The 16,756-nt window shown below is 55.3% G+C and overlaps 7 protein-coding genes across 7 annotated transcripts; 2 read left to right on the plus strand and 5 right to left on the minus strand.

The window, feature by feature from the left end:
- Positions 1-119: 119 nt before the first annotated feature.
- MONBRDRAFT_6978 (uncharacterized protein) lies at positions 120-1,864 on the plus strand (the record flags this gene model as incomplete). The annotated part of the gene is made up of 5 exons (XM_001744406.1): positions 120-235; positions 366-626; positions 747-855; positions 941-1,039; positions 1,718-1,864. The coding sequence occupies 5 exons, from the start codon at positions 120-122 to the stop codon at positions 1,862-1,864; spliced, it is 732 nt and encodes a 243-aa protein (XP_001744458.1).
- A 314-nt stretch (positions 1,865-2,178) lies between these two features.
- On the plus strand, positions 2,179-2,700 carry MONBRDRAFT_15925 (uncharacterized protein; the record flags this gene model as incomplete). Its single annotated transcript, XM_001744407.1, has 3 exons — positions 2,179-2,316; positions 2,477-2,533; positions 2,623-2,700. The coding sequence occupies 3 exons, from the start codon at positions 2,179-2,181 to the stop codon at positions 2,698-2,700; spliced, it is 273 nt and encodes a 90-aa protein (XP_001744459.1).
- Positions 2,701-3,245: 545 nt separating this feature from the next.
- On the minus strand, positions 3,246-5,481 carry MONBRDRAFT_31810 (uncharacterized protein; the record flags this gene model as incomplete). The annotated part of the gene is made up of 12 exons (XM_001744589.1): positions 3,246-3,354; positions 3,435-3,496; positions 3,587-3,781; positions 3,884-3,958; positions 4,058-4,132; positions 4,228-4,293; positions 4,386-4,544; positions 4,642-4,740; positions 4,841-4,924; positions 5,029-5,112; positions 5,211-5,276; positions 5,374-5,481. 12 exons carry the CDS (start codon positions 5,479-5,481, stop codon positions 3,246-3,248), a joined length of 1,182 nt encoding a protein of 393 aa, XP_001744641.1.
- A 584-nt stretch (positions 5,482-6,065) lies between these two features.
- On the minus strand, positions 6,066-7,607 carry MONBRDRAFT_36489 (uncharacterized protein). The gene is made up of 2 exons (XM_001744590.1): positions 7,451-7,607; positions 6,066-7,281 (listed from the first exon to the last, which is right to left on the minus strand). Exons 1-2 carry the CDS (start codon positions 7,576-7,578, stop codon positions 6,186-6,188), a joined length of 1,224 nt encoding a protein of 407 aa, XP_001744642.1. The 5' UTR covers positions 7,579-7,607; the 3' UTR covers positions 6,066-6,185.
- Positions 7,608-8,200: 593 nt separating this feature from the next.
- MONBRDRAFT_36490 (uncharacterized protein) lies at positions 8,201-9,711 on the minus strand. Its single transcript, XM_001744591.1, has 3 exons — positions 9,367-9,711; positions 9,123-9,270; positions 8,201-9,003 (listed from the first exon to the last, which is right to left on the minus strand). Exons 1-3 carry the CDS (start codon positions 9,687-9,689, stop codon positions 8,695-8,697), a joined length of 780 nt encoding a protein of 259 aa, XP_001744643.1. The 5' UTR covers positions 9,690-9,711; the 3' UTR covers positions 8,201-8,694.
- A 454-nt stretch (positions 9,712-10,165) lies between these two features.
- MONBRDRAFT_36491 (uncharacterized protein) lies at positions 10,166-12,452 on the minus strand (the record flags this gene model as incomplete). The annotated part of the gene is made up of 4 exons (XM_001744592.1): positions 10,166-10,300; positions 11,523-11,801; positions 11,918-12,026; positions 12,124-12,452. The coding sequence occupies 4 exons, from the start codon at positions 12,450-12,452 to the stop codon at positions 10,166-10,168; spliced, it is 852 nt and encodes a 283-aa protein (XP_001744644.1).
- Positions 12,453-14,375: 1,923 nt separating this feature from the next.
- Positions 14,376-16,549, minus strand: MONBRDRAFT_1116 (uncharacterized protein; the record flags this gene model as incomplete). Its single annotated transcript, XM_001744593.1, has 10 exons — positions 14,376-14,468; positions 14,574-14,708; positions 14,802-14,875; positions 15,008-15,176; positions 15,348-15,526; positions 15,618-15,736; positions 15,890-15,986; positions 16,093-16,170; positions 16,305-16,378; positions 16,455-16,549. Coding segments are annotated over 10 exons (1,113 nt in total), but the record flags the coding sequence as incomplete, so codon positions are not given.
- Positions 16,550-16,756: the final 207 nt, after the last annotated feature.

Consider the following 16,756-nt stretch of genomic DNA (forward strand, 5'->3'; position numbering starts at 1 on the left):
AACCGCCACCTGACCCCTTGCACGCGTGAACACCCCGGTGCTCGCCAAACAATTTCATTTTCCTTCAGCTCTGGTTCGCCACGACTCCTCTACGTCAGCCCCCGTTGACCCCTGTCGCCATGGCCACTATTGCTCCGCCACATTCCTGCGACGCGACCTCTCGCCGCCGCACCTGGTCGCATGCCCTACTGCCTTCCATCAGCACGGACGACAGTTGTGCCATCTGCCTTGACCCGTGCGTACCGACCCGTTCGTCCGCCTCCCTGCCGGATACCATGACAACTGCATTCGCTCCTCACCATTGCTCATCTGGCTTAAACTATCGCCTGACCGGCCTCGGCCCAAATCGTTCTCGTACCACTCAGGCTGACCCGAACGGCGACTCAGGATCAGCGTCCCGTCCGCCTCAATATATGCCGACACGTCTTTCACCAAGCTTGCATTGCCGACTGGCAGCGGCAGTCCGACGCGTGCCCGCTGTGTCGCAGTCGGGATCCAAACGCCCCCATTTTCTGCCGCCTGCTGGCCCGCGTGAGCAGCTCCTATGCGCCTGGCTACAAACCCGCCGACATTGACGCGACCATTCTGGAGCTCTCCCGCAGCTTTAGTAACATTGAGCTTAACAGGTGCGTGAGGACTCTTCTCAAAGCACATGCGTCAGCTCGCTCCACGAGTGGTTTCCCAGTGCCTCGACAACTCTTCAACCAGAGCTCAACGGCCGTTCCTTTGCCGCCTCTCCTCCATAGCACCACCCTGCCCGAGCTCCGCCTGCGACTGGACGGTCTGTTTCTCCGGGTTCAAGAGGCCGGAATGCCCGATGCCAAAGGCTTTTCCATCAATCTGCATTTTGTCGTGGTACGTGCTCGTGCCTGCATATGGGAAAAAGAGCCTCGATCATCCGGACACAATCTGATCAAACTGCTCTTCTTCGCTGCTGCAGGGTTGGCATGATCTTGGCCGCGTGCTGGTGCTCGACGTCAAACCGGCTTTTCAGAGCCCAATCATCCATTTTGTGTTCCACTTTGCATCCCGCTCCATTGTAAGTACACACGCACGCAGCCTCGGTCACTACTTGTTTGCCCCAGTCATCTTCAGCCCAAGTCTAATGGCCCTATCATGTGACACGAAATTTTGACCCCTGCCTTTAGGCACAGAGTGCTTGTGAGCGCCTGCTTGCAGCGTGTCGGGGCCACCTTCGCGCGTGCCACTGCCAAAACCACCGTTCGAGCTGCGCGTAGCTAGAAATGGTTTTCGTGCTATAGCCTCGCCAAACAGCTATACCCGTTTCATGCTACGGTAGAAAATGCCATTTCTTACCTCGACCGGGCCGGCCTGGTCACCCGAGTTGCCACATTCTAGTAGTTATCACTTCCATACCAAGTCTCTAATTGAACTCTTCGATCCGATGCACTTTTGTATCCGAACATCCGCTCCCTGCGCCTGAGCACACCATCCACCTTCCCCTGTGTACCACGGCCATACCTGCATGGCCTCGTACTGATGGTACATGACTCAGTCTCCCTAAAGTCTTGATGATTTCACTCTCTTTCTTTTCTCTGATTTCTCTCTCTGATTTCTCAAATTTCTTCTTCTTTCATTTTTTTTTTTTTAATTTTATTTTTTCGTGCTCGACGTTTGTTGGTTGACACGAGCAGCTGAGCTGGTCGGTGCGCACACAAATTGAGACACGATGGCGTCGGATGGAGTTCGTACGCAGGATGCGCCGGTAGATATTGAAGAAACCCGAGAGCTTCTTGCAAACCTGCTGGAAGGCGATGGCAGCGAAATTCGTGGCACGCTGGCGCAACACATTCAGCAGCTGATGGAGCTCTTCACGCTCGCGTACGTGACGTGCCGTGTGTGACGTGTGCCCATGCTCCTCGTTCCGCAATGCTCTCACTCGACCCCTTCCCTGCTCTTGATAACACGGGCCACTGGGCCACGACTATCAGAGAGGATGGCTTGGCACCCGGCAGCAGGCGGACCCAGATTCCGCCCGTTTCCAAAAAATATCTCGAGAATCTTGACATTGTCTACCCCACCAAAAGCGAGATTGGTAGGCATGAAACCCCCGTGCCGCGCCTGCGTGCTCGCTGCGCCAGCCCCCTGCACAACGCCGTGGTGCATGGCTCACCAAATACCACCTTTTGGGTTGACATGGCCTTGTCATACTCCCCAATGCCGCTCCCGGCGAGCCCAGCTCAAGCCATTGAATGCGCCATTTGCAAGGCACCCTACGAGGACAAAGCTGAACTTTACGAGCTGCCGTGTGACCATGTCTTTCACACGATCTGCATCGGCGCCTGGCTAGAACGGGTACGTAATGCTTTCGCCTTTGTGACCGCGGCACAAACAGCAAACGGGTCACCGCTTCAGGTTTCCGCACGCCCCATTGTTTTGTTTTGTTTTTTTACGTTGTTATTTGACAGCGCCCGTCGGATTTTCGCACCATCCCGTTGCTCATACCGCCCAATAGACAAGCCAATGCCCCCTTTGCCGGCACCAGCTGCCGACCGATGACGAAGCTTTTGAGGTATGTGCCCAGACATGGCTTATGGATGGCCCCGCATCTTTCAGTCCCTTGCGACGCTTAGCCGCGCACATTCGATGCCTGCGCTGTAGGAGCAACAACGCGAAGAGCAACGACAGCGCGAATCGGCCGCCATGATTGAACGCATGCACTCAACAATGTTTGGTTGACGTGGGCAAACCAGGCTCAATTGGCGTCGTACGCTATCCTTGGCAGAGCCATGCAAGTTCAGTTACCGCCGATCTCCGGCGTACATCATACACTCTCTACCGCAGTTGTCTAGTTGCTGCCAGCGTCTGACGGCTTGCGCGTAATGAAATCAATGATACGTGAGGGTGCCTCGGTGGCCTCGGTGGTGACCTTGAATGCGGCGTTCAGGCGCTGCTCTTGTTCCTATTCGCCCAGATGTTTGCAAGCAAACGCACTTTTGAAATGAGATGGAGCGCTTGTGCCCGTATGCAACCTGTTATCTGTCTCTGACCAAAACTTGCCTCGGACAAGGGCGCGTTATGAGATAGGGTGGCCAAACTCTGGCCTTCTTGCACGGCATCGCCGCGCCCCACGCAAAGCTCCAAGCGCACTTGATGGTCCAGTTGGTCGCTCTGCACACACCACGGCTGATTAGGCTCGAGTTTGGTTTTATTTCCTTTTTCCACTGGTCTGGCTGTTGTCTTCTCCTCTGACATGTGAATCGAACATGATACCCATCTACATCTCAACTCGGTTCCACCGCAATGTTTAAACTTACTGGATGTTGGCGTCCAGCGCCCAGCTCTCCCAACACCTCCGCCAACGGCATGGCCTCAATGTGCTGTACAAACCCGCTGCGAAATACGACGTTATGCATCAAGAAATCAACATCTCAAGCCCGCAATGCCACAATCGCTCGCAGTCCAAAGCGTACCTGGTGGATGCCTTGATAGTGGTCTGCTGTTTGGTAGCCTTGAGCAGCACCGCTTCGGGTTGCTATCACGGCCAGACCAACCAGGGCAGTACATTGGCACAAATCAATGAATGCGCACTGCCGCGGATACCGGACCGGTGCAACCTGCCTACCTCGCAAATCTCGGCTGCAGTGTCCGAGGACACGCCCTGGGCCTCGCACATGGTGCGGAAAGCCTTGAGGGCTGTGCCATCCTGGAGGGAGTTGGCAATGAGCTCGCGACCATGCTCCAGGTTGGTTGCCAGACCCGCTTGCATGAGCAGTTGGCCGCCCTCGACCGTCACAAGCTCCAACAAGTCGGCCGGGCCCTTGATCAATCCCAGCAGCAAGATACGGCACACGGGTGAGTTGACTGCGTTGGTAACTCGTCTGTGGCATAAGATCATAGAGAGCAGCCTGATACCCCATACCTCGCCCTTGAGCGCCCGAATGGACTCGACTACTTCCACGGCGTTACCCACGGCTTTGCCGATGGGGCAATCCATCTATGTTGCGGCCATCAATAGTTCGATTGAGAGCCACAGGCAGGGTCGGATGGGTCAGACAAAACAGAGCTTGATTCACGCATGGCACCATCAACAAACCTCAGTGAGAACGGCAGTGGTCTCGATGTTCAGGTTGCAGCCAACTTCGACCATGGCCTCGGCCAACTCACGGGCCTGTCGAAAAAAAAAAAAAAAAAAAAAAAAGCTACTGGGTGAGACTTGCACAAAAAGGCTGGCTGAGCCCCCGAGCCACGGTCCACGGTCCACACCTGTTTCTCCGTCTGCATAAAGGCTGCTGACCCAACCTTAATATCAAGGACAAGGTGCTGCAGGCCCTATTGCAAGCAGAAAAAAAAAAAGAGACGTGAATCTCCCTGTGACCAATTGGCTCTGAAACCTGCTCAAGCATGCGTGAAAGCCCACAAACCTCGGCCACCTTCTTAGACATGATGCTGGCCACAATGAGGGGCAGGCTGCCCACAGTGCTGGTAATGTCACGGGCTGCATAGAGGATACGGTCGCCCGGCACGATTAACTCGGTTTGACCGACGATGCAGGCCCCAGCCTTGCTCAAGATTTGCTCCATCTATCGCAGCATGCCAACCAACACCGGGTGAGGTATCATGCAAGGCGACCAGCGAGTATCTGACCCAAAACCCAAGCATGACTCGGCCCCCACGCACGTCCTCCTTGGACTGCGATACGCTGAAGCCAGGAATCGCTTCAAGCTTGTCCAGAGTGCCACCAGTGTGACCCAAGCCACGGCCCGAGATCATGGGCACCTACAAAACACACCCGTATTGAGCCAGGCAGCATGTGCTATCATGTCATGTGTGGTGTGTGTCAAGGATTCCGAGATGAACAGCAAGACGCCAAACCCACCCAGCAGCCACAGGCCGCGAGAGCTGGGGCCAACACCAGCGAAATCTTGTCGCCTACGCCGCCCGTCGAGTGCTTGTCAACAATCTAGGCGGTCAGGTGTGCAGACAAACCGAGGCGGCTCAGCAAGGAATCGATACAATGCACGCCGCGGCTGGTTGAGTTCATGTCGCGCGACGCGAATGACCAACGGGATGTGGGGTGTCCCAACTCAGGGTTGTGCCCGAGTGGAGGAGGGCTGAGGTCAGCTCCGTGGTCTCTTGCCAATCCATGCCCTGCGGAGATGGGTATAGAATGAGTGTATTGCATTCGACCAATCGTCACCAGACAACAAGAGCTCAAGCGAGAATGAGCAGCAAGCAAAACAGCTGACCTTGCAGTAGATGGCCATGAGCAGGGCGCCAATCTGCTCCGCAGCCACGGATCCGCTGACGACACCCTGATACACCACCAAAAAAGAGGGGGGCGTGTGACGTTGAGGCTGGGACGACACGGCACGGCACGGCACGGCATGAAAAGCTGCAACGCAACCCCACCTTGACAAAGTGATGAATCTGCTCGGGGCTCAAGGCCTTGCCATCCCGTTTGGAGGCGATGATGTGCGGCAGCCGCAGCTGCGAATCGTTGGTCCCCGACGCCGTCATGCTTGCAACGTTGAAAGAAAACACAAAACGAAAAAAAAATTCGCAAAAAAAAAAATTTTTTTTTAAAAAAATGTTGTAACACAACACTAAAGACGGCAAGGGCTGCAGTAACTCTCGTTATAAGGATTATGGAAACTTTCTCAACGTTTGCGAGCACGACGATACCCTGAATGACCGCGGTGGTGCAATAAGAATAAAGTTGGGGTGTGTGTGTGTTGTGTGTGTGTGTGTGTGTGTGTGTGTGTGTGTGTCTCTGTGTCTGTGTGTCTCTGTGTCTGTGTCTGTGCCTGTCTGTCTGTCTGTCTGTCTGTCTGTCTGTCTGTGTCTGTGTGCGTCGGTGTCTCTCTGTGTCTCTCTGTGTCTGTGTCTGTGTCTGTGTACCTCGCTCTCCTGCGCGCAGAGACCAGGCCTTGACACTCAAAAGAGCCAAGGACGGCAATGGCACGATCAAGCGGTCGCACACGCTTGCGGGGAGCGCGTGCGTTGGCAAGCAGCCCTGCCGGAAGAGACGCCAAAGGTCGGCTAGCTGTGTTTTAATGTGTTTGGGCACCAGCACATCGAGCGTGCGATCGAGATAAGCATGTAAAATTTAAAAAAAAACTTGGGCAGGGGAAGACTGTTCTCCGTCACAAGAGCACCATCAAGGGTAGCGACCATCCCAGCAGGCCTGCGGTTGCGATGGAGGACACGGTACACACTTGAGTCTAGGTGTCATAAGCAGGGGGCAAGTCGCCCAGATCCCTGCTCAATGAGAAGCTGCTACTGCCCCCGGGGCCTTTGTCCGACTTGTCCGACTTGGGGCCATCATAGCCCGGCGGCGCCAGCGCAGCCTCGGCTAGCGGAATACCGGCGCATTCCGAGTGAAGAAAGCCGCCATCGGGCAGCGTGATCCAGTGCCCGCTAATGTTTTTTGCGGGGTTGGCAAAGATGACATCAAAACACGACTTGCAGCGGGGCCCGGCAAAATACTGGTAGCACTCAACATGATAGCGCTTGCCCTTGTACGTGCCCCAAGCGCCGCTCAGATCACGGTCGGGATGGGAAATCAAGGTCCAACCACAGTGAGCGCAGTGCGGCGCAGCCTGCAGTAGGTAGCACCGCTCGTGGTACAACGTGCTGCCCTTGGGCACCACCCGCTGAGGCGTCTTGTTGGATCCGGCCACCGGGACCAAGGGGTCAAAGCACGAGGCACAACGACGCGTCTCTGTCGGCAGGGGCCAAGCCGCTTGACTCAGGCAAGGATCTGCGTCCTGCGCCAAAGAGTTGTCAACGTGGGGCTTGAACAGCTCGGCCGCGGCATGCACCCGGTCGTATGCCGGGAGGCCATCCTCACCCAGACCCATTTTACCAGGAGGCACTTTTCCCGCCTCTGCTGAAGCACTGGGTTCGCAGGGTGCAGAGGCGGCCACCGGAGCGCTGTGTGGCGCGTACAGCCCCAAGGGGTTGTTGGACTGCTCGAGGAGCGCGAGCTGTGATGCCTGAAGACGAGCCCGACGTTGCTCTTCGCGCTCGCGTTGTTGGAGCCGATCGAGGGCCAACATTGCCTCCTCTAGTTCTTGATCATTGCGTGCAGTAAGCTGTTGCAGCTCTTCCAAGTCGGCGCGCTGGGCGGTTACATAGCTATGTTGCCACTGTGTTTGTGCCCGCCGTTCGTGCTCGTCAACCACGCGCCGGATTCGGTCAGCCTCGGCGCGCATTTCCGCTAGTTCGGCGTCATCGTGGGCCAACGAAGGAGGCAGTGGTGCCGCGGCTTCGCTTTGCACCAGGGCCGCTGCCTCGGCCATTCGCGCCTGTGCCTCCCTGAGGTTGACGAGAGAGGATGAGGATGAGCGGTCCAATTCAAGACGAAAAAAAAAAAATGGCAAAGATAGCCACAGAGGACATTGTCTGATAAGGCAGGCCCCGATGAAGGCTTGACAGCAGCAGCACCGCCCACAAGGTCAAAGGGCGAATGAGCACAACCACGTACTGGGCTTCGCGCTGCTCTCTTTCGCGTTTCAGGCGTCGATCACGCTCCTCCGCGGTCTCCCGAATCAGCGACCCAACAAAACTCGAGTTGTTTCGCCACGATGGGCCATGATCCCAGCTGTAGCTCATGTTCTCCCCTGCGTCTCGCCTCCTCAATCCAAGCCCAAAACACCAAACCAATATACCCTGCCCCCTGTCCCCGCCCCGCCTGTCCCTTCAAGAGGTAGGCGTACGATCCCGCCGGAAAATTCAAAAAAGAGGAGGTATTGTTTAAAGACAGAAAAATGACACACACACACACACACACACGAACGAAGAATGCACACATGTAGCGTACTGGGTTCATAAGAGCGCAACGACAAGGCAGTGACAGAGTGGCAGCGGAGGCTCTGCCCCAGCTCTTTCCGCCGCTTCATCGCAACCTCTCAACCTCCTTCACCTCTCAACCTCTCAGGCCGATACAGTCACATTACATTGCTGACCTGCGACGCACCGAGCCTGGCGAAACAAAGTATTTTAGTTTTTTTGGAGGGAAAGAAGGAGGCAAACTTCCGGTTGGTAGGAAGGAAGGACTAGCGGTCGCAACGCCGTCAGCATTTCCCCGCTTTCCTCCAAAGGAAAGGATTTTTTAGAATGGGTTTTGGCTGGGACCCCAGGTCCGCCAGCTCACACGTGCCAAGAGGATCGGAGTAGCTGTCATTGATGAGTTTGCGAGTTCATTGTGTGTCTTGCTCGTGAGAATGATAATCGTGTGGTATAGAATCGATTCGGGCATCTACAGAGCTGGCTGCAGCGCTTCATGGGAACAACCCATCGAAACCAATGTCATGCGCACGGCGCACAAAGGCTTTCCCAGCACCCGCGTGAAAAACACGGGGTTTTGAGACCTCAGGTTTGACGATTCAATCGCCGAGTAATGGCAGGGTGGCACAAGGTCACCTGTAGGTGCCTTGAGAGTATCAAAAGAGATGATAAAGCAGAAACACGACTCTCCGCACGCTCAAGCATGGGAGATTCAAAGGACGAGAGTAAAGAACAAGAACTAGTGAAAGAGCCTAAAGAAGAACTCACGGATCAACAACCTTGGAATACGTACACACGTGCATGGCACGCTGACGGTTGCACCGGAGCCAAACTAAACTAGCTAGCTTAAGAAGGAAGATCTCAAAGGGGGGGGTGGAGGCGGCCGGTCGATACAGGCCGGCCGCGAAGCCACCTAGTTGAGTACCATGGTCATGTCGACAATCAGGCGATGATGGAGTTTCGGTTGCTGTTGACAGTACTGCTGGCGGCGCTGCTGGTGGCGCTGTTGGCCAGGCTGACGTCACTGTAGTCGCTTTGACTTGAGAGAATGGAGACGGTCGAAGCCATGAGCGAGTCGTTGCGGCGCTGCAGTTTCTCCAGCACCGCGGTACTGGCATCGCGCAAACGGCCGACGCAGCGGCTGGCAGACAGCTCGGACTCAAATTGGAAGATGTGGTGAACCAGGCGTTTGTGCCCGTCATCATCCACCTGCTCCATCAAGATCACGGCCTCCCGCAGTGAATGGTAACTCTGCGTAGGCAAAACAAAAGGTTGGCATCAGTCGGGTGTGGTTGGTCCAGCCAGTGGCCGGTGGGACGAAGAAAGGAAAAGGCTTGCCAGCTTCACGGTGGTGGAGACCACAATCTTACAATGAGGTTTTCAAGGCGGAGGTTGAGCAGGCGCTGGTGGGTTGGTTTGTCCTTGCCCTTGCCCTTGTCTTGGGACGGGGCCGACGAAACGGGGGCAAAGAGTTCGACCCGCGTGCCGCGAAGACGCAGCTTCTGCTTGTCAGCTTGACTATGGAGGCACCAGAACACGCATCGAAAGGGAATTGGGTTTGGTAAGGATTGGCGTTGACTACAACGGGGGTGATGAAACACAAAATGGACTGACCTGTAGTCGCTGGCCTCCACCACGGCTTCAATGTAGGTCTCCACGGCCGGCGAGAGCGTGCCGGGCTCAGGGGCATCGGCACGGCTGAGCGAGATGCTACCGAGATTGATGCAGGTCATGGGGACTTCTGGGTGCTGCACACGGCAGGTGGGGCAGGTGTGGGCATTTTGCAGCCAGTCATTGATGCATTCCCGGTGAAAGTAGTGGCCGCAGGCTCGGAGGCGCACCACATGGCCTGCCAGGGCACGGGCCCCAGCCTCCACCAAGTGATCCAAGCAAATCGGGCAGGTGTCCCGGCGGCTAACTTTGTTGGTTCCAGGCATGGTGCGTGTGTGTGGGTGTGTATGATTTGTTCTTCAACGGCCGAGGAGGAGAAGGAAAATGCGACTGGGCTCGCACTGGCTGTTGAACGCAAACCTAATTGGCGGACTGGGTGCTTTTTTTTTTAAAAGAAAAAAAAAATTGGGGAGGACCAAGCAAGTCCGTGCCACGGGCTGGAGCTAGTCAGTGAATAAAAGAGTCGAGCGAGGCGACGAGTCCAGATGAAAAATGCACTGCCAAGCCGACCTCGCTCGCACCTGCCGCAGTTTTAGAGCCCAAAGCCTGCCGCCAGCTGCACTCTGGAGGAGTCGAACCAACATGAACCATCACGAGGCAGAGACAGCTCCAAACGGAAAAGGAAGAGGAAGAGGTAGAGGCTGTTTTCCACACAACCTGTTGCACGTGTCTCCCTCCGCCCCTTACGACATCGTATGACATCCCGGTCAGGCTTTGCCTTGCTCGTTTTCCTGTGTTTCCTCTACTTCTTCTCCTTCCTCTCCTCCAAGGGTGATGGCTTCATGTGTTTCTTTTTCTTCTTCTTCTTCTTGTTCTTGTTCTTCTTGTTCTTCTTCTTCTTCTGTTCCCTTTGGATGATCATCACAACGACGTTAAGCTTGGAGGAAAAAGACGAAGAAGAGGGGGCTGAAAGCATGCTTACAATTCGTTTTCAACTTTCAAAGGGTGAAATTCATTGCCCTTGCCAAGAATTGCATACATGGGCGATGTCGCTCCAAGAACACAAGGACCTGACTACCACATGCACGTGAGCAAGTGATTAGGTATGCACACACACTTACGTTGTTCTCATATGCACATGCACGCGTAACGGGATTTACATGTTAATGCACGTGAGGACGTTTGTGGCCAATGCCGCTCACTTGGCGCTTAGCTTTGAATAGGTTGCACAGGAACCCCCTCACCCCTCCCAACGCGGGACGGGCATGTCCCAACCCTGACTGACTGACTGACTGACTGACTGACCAATAATTACAGGGACAGACAGGGTACACAACAGGTATCATACGTTCAGCAGGTACATGGCTGCCCCCTTCCTTGGGCATTGGTAGGCCCCCGTATGCTCATCAAGTGCGACCTTGCGGGTGAGATAGGGCGAGACAGGGGGGACTTCCATGGAAGTACCTACCTCTGATGTCTCCCAACCCCCTTTTCGGTTTCATTAAATGGCATTGTGGGTCGTGAGCAAACTCCAAACGGCCGAGGCTCGCCGAATGGCACCGTGAGAAAGCATGTTGGACAAATACCAAGTGTCACAGGCAAGGCTTGAGGGTTGTTCGCCCCTTTGTGTGTTCTTCTTGGGTGATGCAACTACACAGGTGCAACCGCAGCCCCGCAGCCGTTTTGATATCATCAAGTGACAAGTATCAGCAAGAAGAATCAAAGGATCAGACACACCAGACAGACCCACGTGACAGGGTTCTGGCGGTTTGTGGACTAGCGTCCTCGTTACGGGCTCAACGGTCCATGGTGCGCGCTCAGAGGCCAAGGCTGTGAAAAGCCAACATGTGGTGTTCTGAAAAGAAAGGCCCCGCCAAGATAAAAAGGGACGAACAAGCTCGATTGAAAATAGTTTCTGGTTCGCAAACAGCCTGGCCGTCGCTGACGGACCCAGACTGCCACGGCAAAAGAAAGCACAAACATATTCGACATGGCTTCCAAGAATGAACAGAGGCCTCTCGCCTTTCAGGGTAATCGTTTCCACGGACAAGATACATGAGGTAGCCATGCAAGCAACCGCGCAGCGGTTTGCAACTGGACATGCCAGCACGCATAAACCATCACGCCTTGACCGAGCGGTTGCGATGAGTTCCAGCCACCCGAGCAGGTTGCTCTGGAGTGGGGTCGACACTCGCGGCGCTGTCGGTGCTGTCGACACTGTTGATGCTCTCGCGACTGGCCGCGAGGGGCCTGTTGGGACCCGACCGGGTGGCTAGATGCTCGGCAAAAGCCCGAGTCGTCTTGAGCAGCACATCCATGCAAAGCTGGGCCTTGTCCATGTTGGGCAGGAGTAAGAGATGACAGGCATTGCGCTTGTCCAGCGCGTCGAGCGCGGGGCCTTCAACCAAAATGACCAGGTTGTCCTTAACGTGAAAGCTCTACGTGCATTGGAAGTCGCGGAAACGGAGAGTGAGCTGGCGAGCCATGTTGTAACCCCGCTCAAAGGCAAGACCGGCAACAGCGGATGGGAGCTGAATAGGCGGCCAGCTCTTACCACAAGACGTGTCAATGGCAGCTCTAGCCGGGTTTTGTCCTTGCCAATGCTGACACAGGTGCGGCGGATGATCAAGTCATGCTGGTGCTGCTCGTGGGCGTGCAAATCACTACAGATCCGGCAAGCGTGAGGTCAGCACAGACGCGATCGGATTCCGGGCGATGGCGAAGCTGGGTATGCAAACCAGGCCAGAACAGAGAACGCACCTGCCCGCAAGGGCCGTCTCAATGCTGTCAAGAAGGGCATGAACGGAGGAGGGCAATTGACCGGAATTTTCGCTTTTGGGCAGGTGGGCGATGCGGCCAAAGTAGGTGCAGGCCAGCCGAGTGACGGCAGCGTGCGAGCGACAGGTGGGACACGAGTGATGCTCGCTCATCCACTCAGCCACACACTCGCGATGAAAGTAATGTGCACATACGGCCAGCTGGACCACTGGCCGCGTCTGCAGGGAACCGGGACCATTGTACAGCCTGACGTCGCATCCCCACGCGGGCACAACCAGAAACAAGCATGAGTGGCAGTCTGCCTCCAACATGAGATCAAGCAGGACAGAGGGGTGACTGACTGCCCACGACTGACCAATCAAGGCAGATGACACAGATATCAGCTTTGCTGGGCATAATGGCGATGCACGACTGGCGGACTCGCGAAGAAAAACTCGAAAATGCCAGTCGAGTCTGACGCGGCAACCCCAGCAATCGGAAACGGGGTGAGGAGGAAGGAGGGTGCCCCTTCCTCTTTCATCCACGACCGGTGCAATCCGCATCCATGTGTGATGTCTCCTCCTAACCCATTTCGTTTAGCAATCCCACACATCGGCATTTTGCTGATGTTCCTGCTTGTTCCTCCTTGTTCCTCCTTGTTCCTGCTTGTTCCTGCTTGTTCCTGCTTGTGACTGCTTATTACTGCTTATTACTGCTTGTTCTTGCTGCAAATGTAAACTCAGGTTTTGTGGGTTTTTGACAAATTCGCAACCTGTGGTGCCAAGCCACACCAACATGGGACACCATGTGAGGAATGGTTTATCCACGTGTGAGATAGAGCTCGTTAAGAAAGAAATGGCAGCGGGGCTGTGAGGCCGCTGAGAAGCCTCTCAAATGGCAGCCCCAACACCCTCAAGTCATTCCGCAATTTTTTGGACCGCAAGCATTGAATATACGGTACAAGAGAGGCGAAGCGGAGATGCGCCGATGCGCCGTGGCGACGGTACATGCACACAGTGGCGAACGGCGCTCACAAATGATGTCACCATGCTGCAGAAACAAGAACTTGCACACGCAGACCACTTGTTGGTTGGATGTATCACCCTGGAGCAGTCCGACAACATGCCCTTGTACCCTTAGGGGCCAATGGCATGTGAAGCTCGAGGTGATCAGGTATGACAACAACAAGGTTCATGCCACTTTTAAGGTGCGGGAACTGATGCTGCTGAAAAGAAACCACGACCAAGATACGCCGGTTACCTTGTCTACTAACATGTAAAGTCGTAGTTGAAGAACATCCAAAACGACAGCTGACCCTCCAAAGAGGAAGCAGCAAGGGCATCGGCATAACTGCATCAGCTTGCTTGCCGAAACCGTTACTGGGGGGCGTGCAGGCTGGACGATGGCGAGTCCTGCGTCTGCACAAACAGTTGGGCGGTTGATTGTTGCTGATCAAAACAATGTTTTTTGTCATCCAATCACCAAACGGCGACTGAGCTCGGTCATCCACGTGGAAGCAAAACCGGTCATGGCCCCACAAGTACAGGGTGTCACGGGCTAGGCCCTTTGTGGGTAGGGTGGAGGCCAAGACTCACTTGGGCTTGCAGCCCAAAGTTGGCTCTGGTGGGATGGATGGCCTATGGCTCCTTTCTTGCTTTGCCCTGCTTCTCTTTCAACCTCTCTCTCTCTCGTGGCGAAAGAGAAAGGGCAAATGGGCCTACCGACCCGAAAGCACCATGTTTGGGAAAGCAAGGATTGGTGTCATGCGCAGAGTTGATTCATACAAAAGCGAGTCAACGCATGCAAGCGGCCTGTCAAAGCGCGCGTGAATTGAACGCTCGGCGTTCTGCAATTGGAGTGTGGCGGCAGACGCAGAACCGCCCGCTGTTACATCAACGGTGGCACGTCATCATCATCTACGAAATCGGGGTCATTGGCTCGCGGCCCTGTGGGCTTGTCAGCCTTGGTTTGGATCAAGGGCGTCGACCGCTTCTTATTGCGGGCCGCACGCTCCGCCTCGTCCACAATGTTGTCCAGACGAATTCGCGATGAAGATTCTTCCTCCTCAAGCTAGCACCACAACCGCAACCACAATCGGATGAGTGGGCCTCCCCAAAGCTCCAAGCCTCAAAGGTGGCACACAGCCCGAGCCTGATGGGGGCAAGTCAACCAACCTCGAGGCGTTCCACGGCCGGTGCCAGCGCATCGGACGCGCTGGCACTCGAGGTGGATGCGGGCGCTGCGGTCTCTCGCGCTGTTCGTGCCCGAGCCGTCAGCACGGGTTTGACCTTGGGCATGCTGATCAACAAGTGCCCCGTCACCATTGATCGCTTGGCGGAGCTTGAGTCCTAGCACACACGCACCACGGCAGCAACGCGCCACATTCAGCATGAGCAAGGGAGGCATGAACATTTCATTCCAACAGTTGCTTGACGCCACCCTGCAGCTCGTACTGGTTTGACTTCTTCGGGCAGATGAAGCTGAAACACACGACCCTTGACCACCACGCGCACGTGGTACGGCTGCACATCCACCTCGAGCTGCGACGTATCCAGATGTCGGTAGCAAGGGAAATCCAATTCTAGTGCCTATGACCAATCCACACCAACCAGCAGGGTTGAGCACGAACAAGACGCGCACGTTGACATCATTGCAACGTGTGATAAAAGACTTAGCCGCACCTGGCTATCGTACTCTTGGCCCAAGAGGCGAAAGTCCCAATCCCCCTCGTTGATGTTGAGGGGCGTGCCATCGTCTAAGAACCAGTAATGAGCTCAGTTGGTCAAGGCGCCGAGATATGGGTGTTTCCATGTCCCTTTGTGGCTGCCATTCAAATCGCGACGGCGTGCCAAGAGAAAAACAAAAGTGCACCACGCGAACAACATACCACGGAAAAAGCGCCGCTCCTTCTTAGGTGGGGGTGGATTGCGCTTCATGTCTTCAGCGCGCTGAAAAGCCTCCTGTTTCTTTTGCATCATGAAGCGGGCCTGAGGCGTGTGCTCTGTCTCTTCCTCCCAAAACTGCTTCTGGGCTTCATCAGACAGCTCAGGTACCTCCTCGCCACGCCTGCCAGTGAAAGCAAGCAAACCACACATGGTTATCAATCCGATACGTTTACTGAGCCCCCTCCTGTTGACAACCCAGCCCGCATGAGAGGTCCCCGCCTTACGCCATACGATCCCAGGTATCATCATCGATGCCCGTCGTGGTCACTTCGGGCAGTTCACCAGTCTACAAACGCGACTGGCCAGTGAGGTAAAACAGACGGTCTTGAAGTAGAGTTTGAATGTTGCTTCTTTTTTTTTTTTTTTTTCCTCGCTATCATCAGAATGAAAGAGCCACGCTCGCCCTACCTCGGCAATGGCAGCTCGAATGCTGCTCTGAGTGCGCTCAAAGTCCTGAAGCGCTGAAACGACAAAAGCTATAATTTAGCAAGAGGCGAGAAGGCACTCGGCTGGTTTGGCGGACCAAAAGGCGCGATAGTGCTAGCTGCGTACCAAGAATGCGCTCCGAGCGCGTGACAGCCTTGCCGTCCAGGAGCTGGAGCTGGGGAAGGACTGAAATGACATACTCGCGGTAGCCCTTGAATTGCGTGCAGGGATTGCCAGTCAGATAGCTGAAGGAAAGAGCATGACAGCAGGTCAGGGATCGAGCGTTTTCAGCAATGATCATGATGAGAGTCGTGCGCACACAGGCTCTGGTTTGCCCGTGTGGATCAGGATGGAACAGCAGGCCAGTCAGAGACGGGAAGGCAACGAGACAAACGCACAGTTCCCGGAGATTGCGGTTGGCACGTAGAGAAGTCACCGTTGTGACATCGGTGATAAAGTTGACGGTCAAGTCCACCTTTTCCAGGCATTCGCACCCTGTTGGAAAACGACCAAAGCCAAGCCTGCGTCAACACGATGGTGCAGAGCGGATGGAGCAGCGACGCTCTAGACGGCGTGATGAGTGGCAGGATCACCGGCCGACCTTGAAGGCCCTCAATGCGAACAATGTTATTCAGGGCGAGATTGATGTAACGGAGCTCCTTGAGGCGCTGAAGGTTCTCTGCAGCGGTCATACCAAGACGACGCAGCCGACGCGAAGGTCGTGCGTTCATGAGGATCTGAGAGGCAGGCAGCAGCTGACGCCATGGGAGCGAGACACGTCGCAGAGCTGACAGGTGGCAGTGGTGAGCTGACCAATTTTGCCGATAATGTTGTTTTGTAGATAGAGAATTTGCAATTGGCGGCAGGCAGTGTCGAGAAGCTCGATCCTAGGACCCAACACCCCAATTGAGAAAGGCCCTGCAAGCGGGCGTCGCGACAGACTCGCAGGTTGCAGCGACCCACTTCTCCAGATTTTCCTGATGCAAGGAGACTTCCTCCAGGGTGGACAGCTCTTTGTTGTTGTGCTCAGCACGCTTGCGAAGCAAATCCAGTGTAACTATTGGTTGCCGTCCCCGGGCACGCATACGGGCATGCATGAGCTTGTCGCGCCGTCGAGCAGCTAGCTGACACCGGAGATGACCCGACACATACTTCGGCCCATAATGCTTGTGATCGCTGCACGCGCCTGCAGAGCTGTGCATCAACACCGTCAATCGTCCAGGATCTCACGACGGTCAAATCCAACCCCTGATGAGTGTGCGCGT

The sequence above is a fragment of the Monosiga brevicollis genome, genomic scaffold (assembly GCF_000002865.3).
Source record: "Monosiga brevicollis MX1 MONBRscaffold_6 genomic scaffold, whole genome shotgun sequence".
Classification (NCBI taxonomy): domain Eukaryota; class Choanoflagellata; order Craspedida; family Salpingoecidae; genus Monosiga; species Monosiga brevicollis.

What these genes read in the sequence shown, in the direction of transcription:
- MONBRDRAFT_36489 (XM_001744590.1), bottom strand. Translation starts at nt 7,578, where the DNA reads ATGAGCTACAGCTGGGATCATGGCCCATCGTGGCGAAACAACTCGAGT. An exon ending in AGAGAGCAGCGCGAAGCCCA is followed by an intron (nt 7,282 to 7,450) that starts GTACGTGGTTGT and finishes CGTCAACCTCAG; the next exon opens with GGAGGCACAGGCGCGAATGG.
- MONBRDRAFT_36490 (XM_001744591.1), bottom strand. Translation starts at nt 9,689, where the DNA reads ATGCCTGGAACCAACAAAGTTAGCCGCCGGGACACCTGCCCGATTTGC. An exon ending in GTGGAGGCCAGCGACTACAG is followed by an intron (nt 9,271 to 9,366) that starts GTCAGTCCATTT and finishes GTGCCTCCATAG; the next exon opens with TCAAGCTGACAAGCAGAAGC. An exon ending in TCCGCCTTGAAAACCTCATT is followed by an intron (nt 9,004 to 9,122) that starts GTAAGATTGTGG and finishes TTGCCTACGCAG; the next exon opens with AGTTACCATTCACTGCGGGA.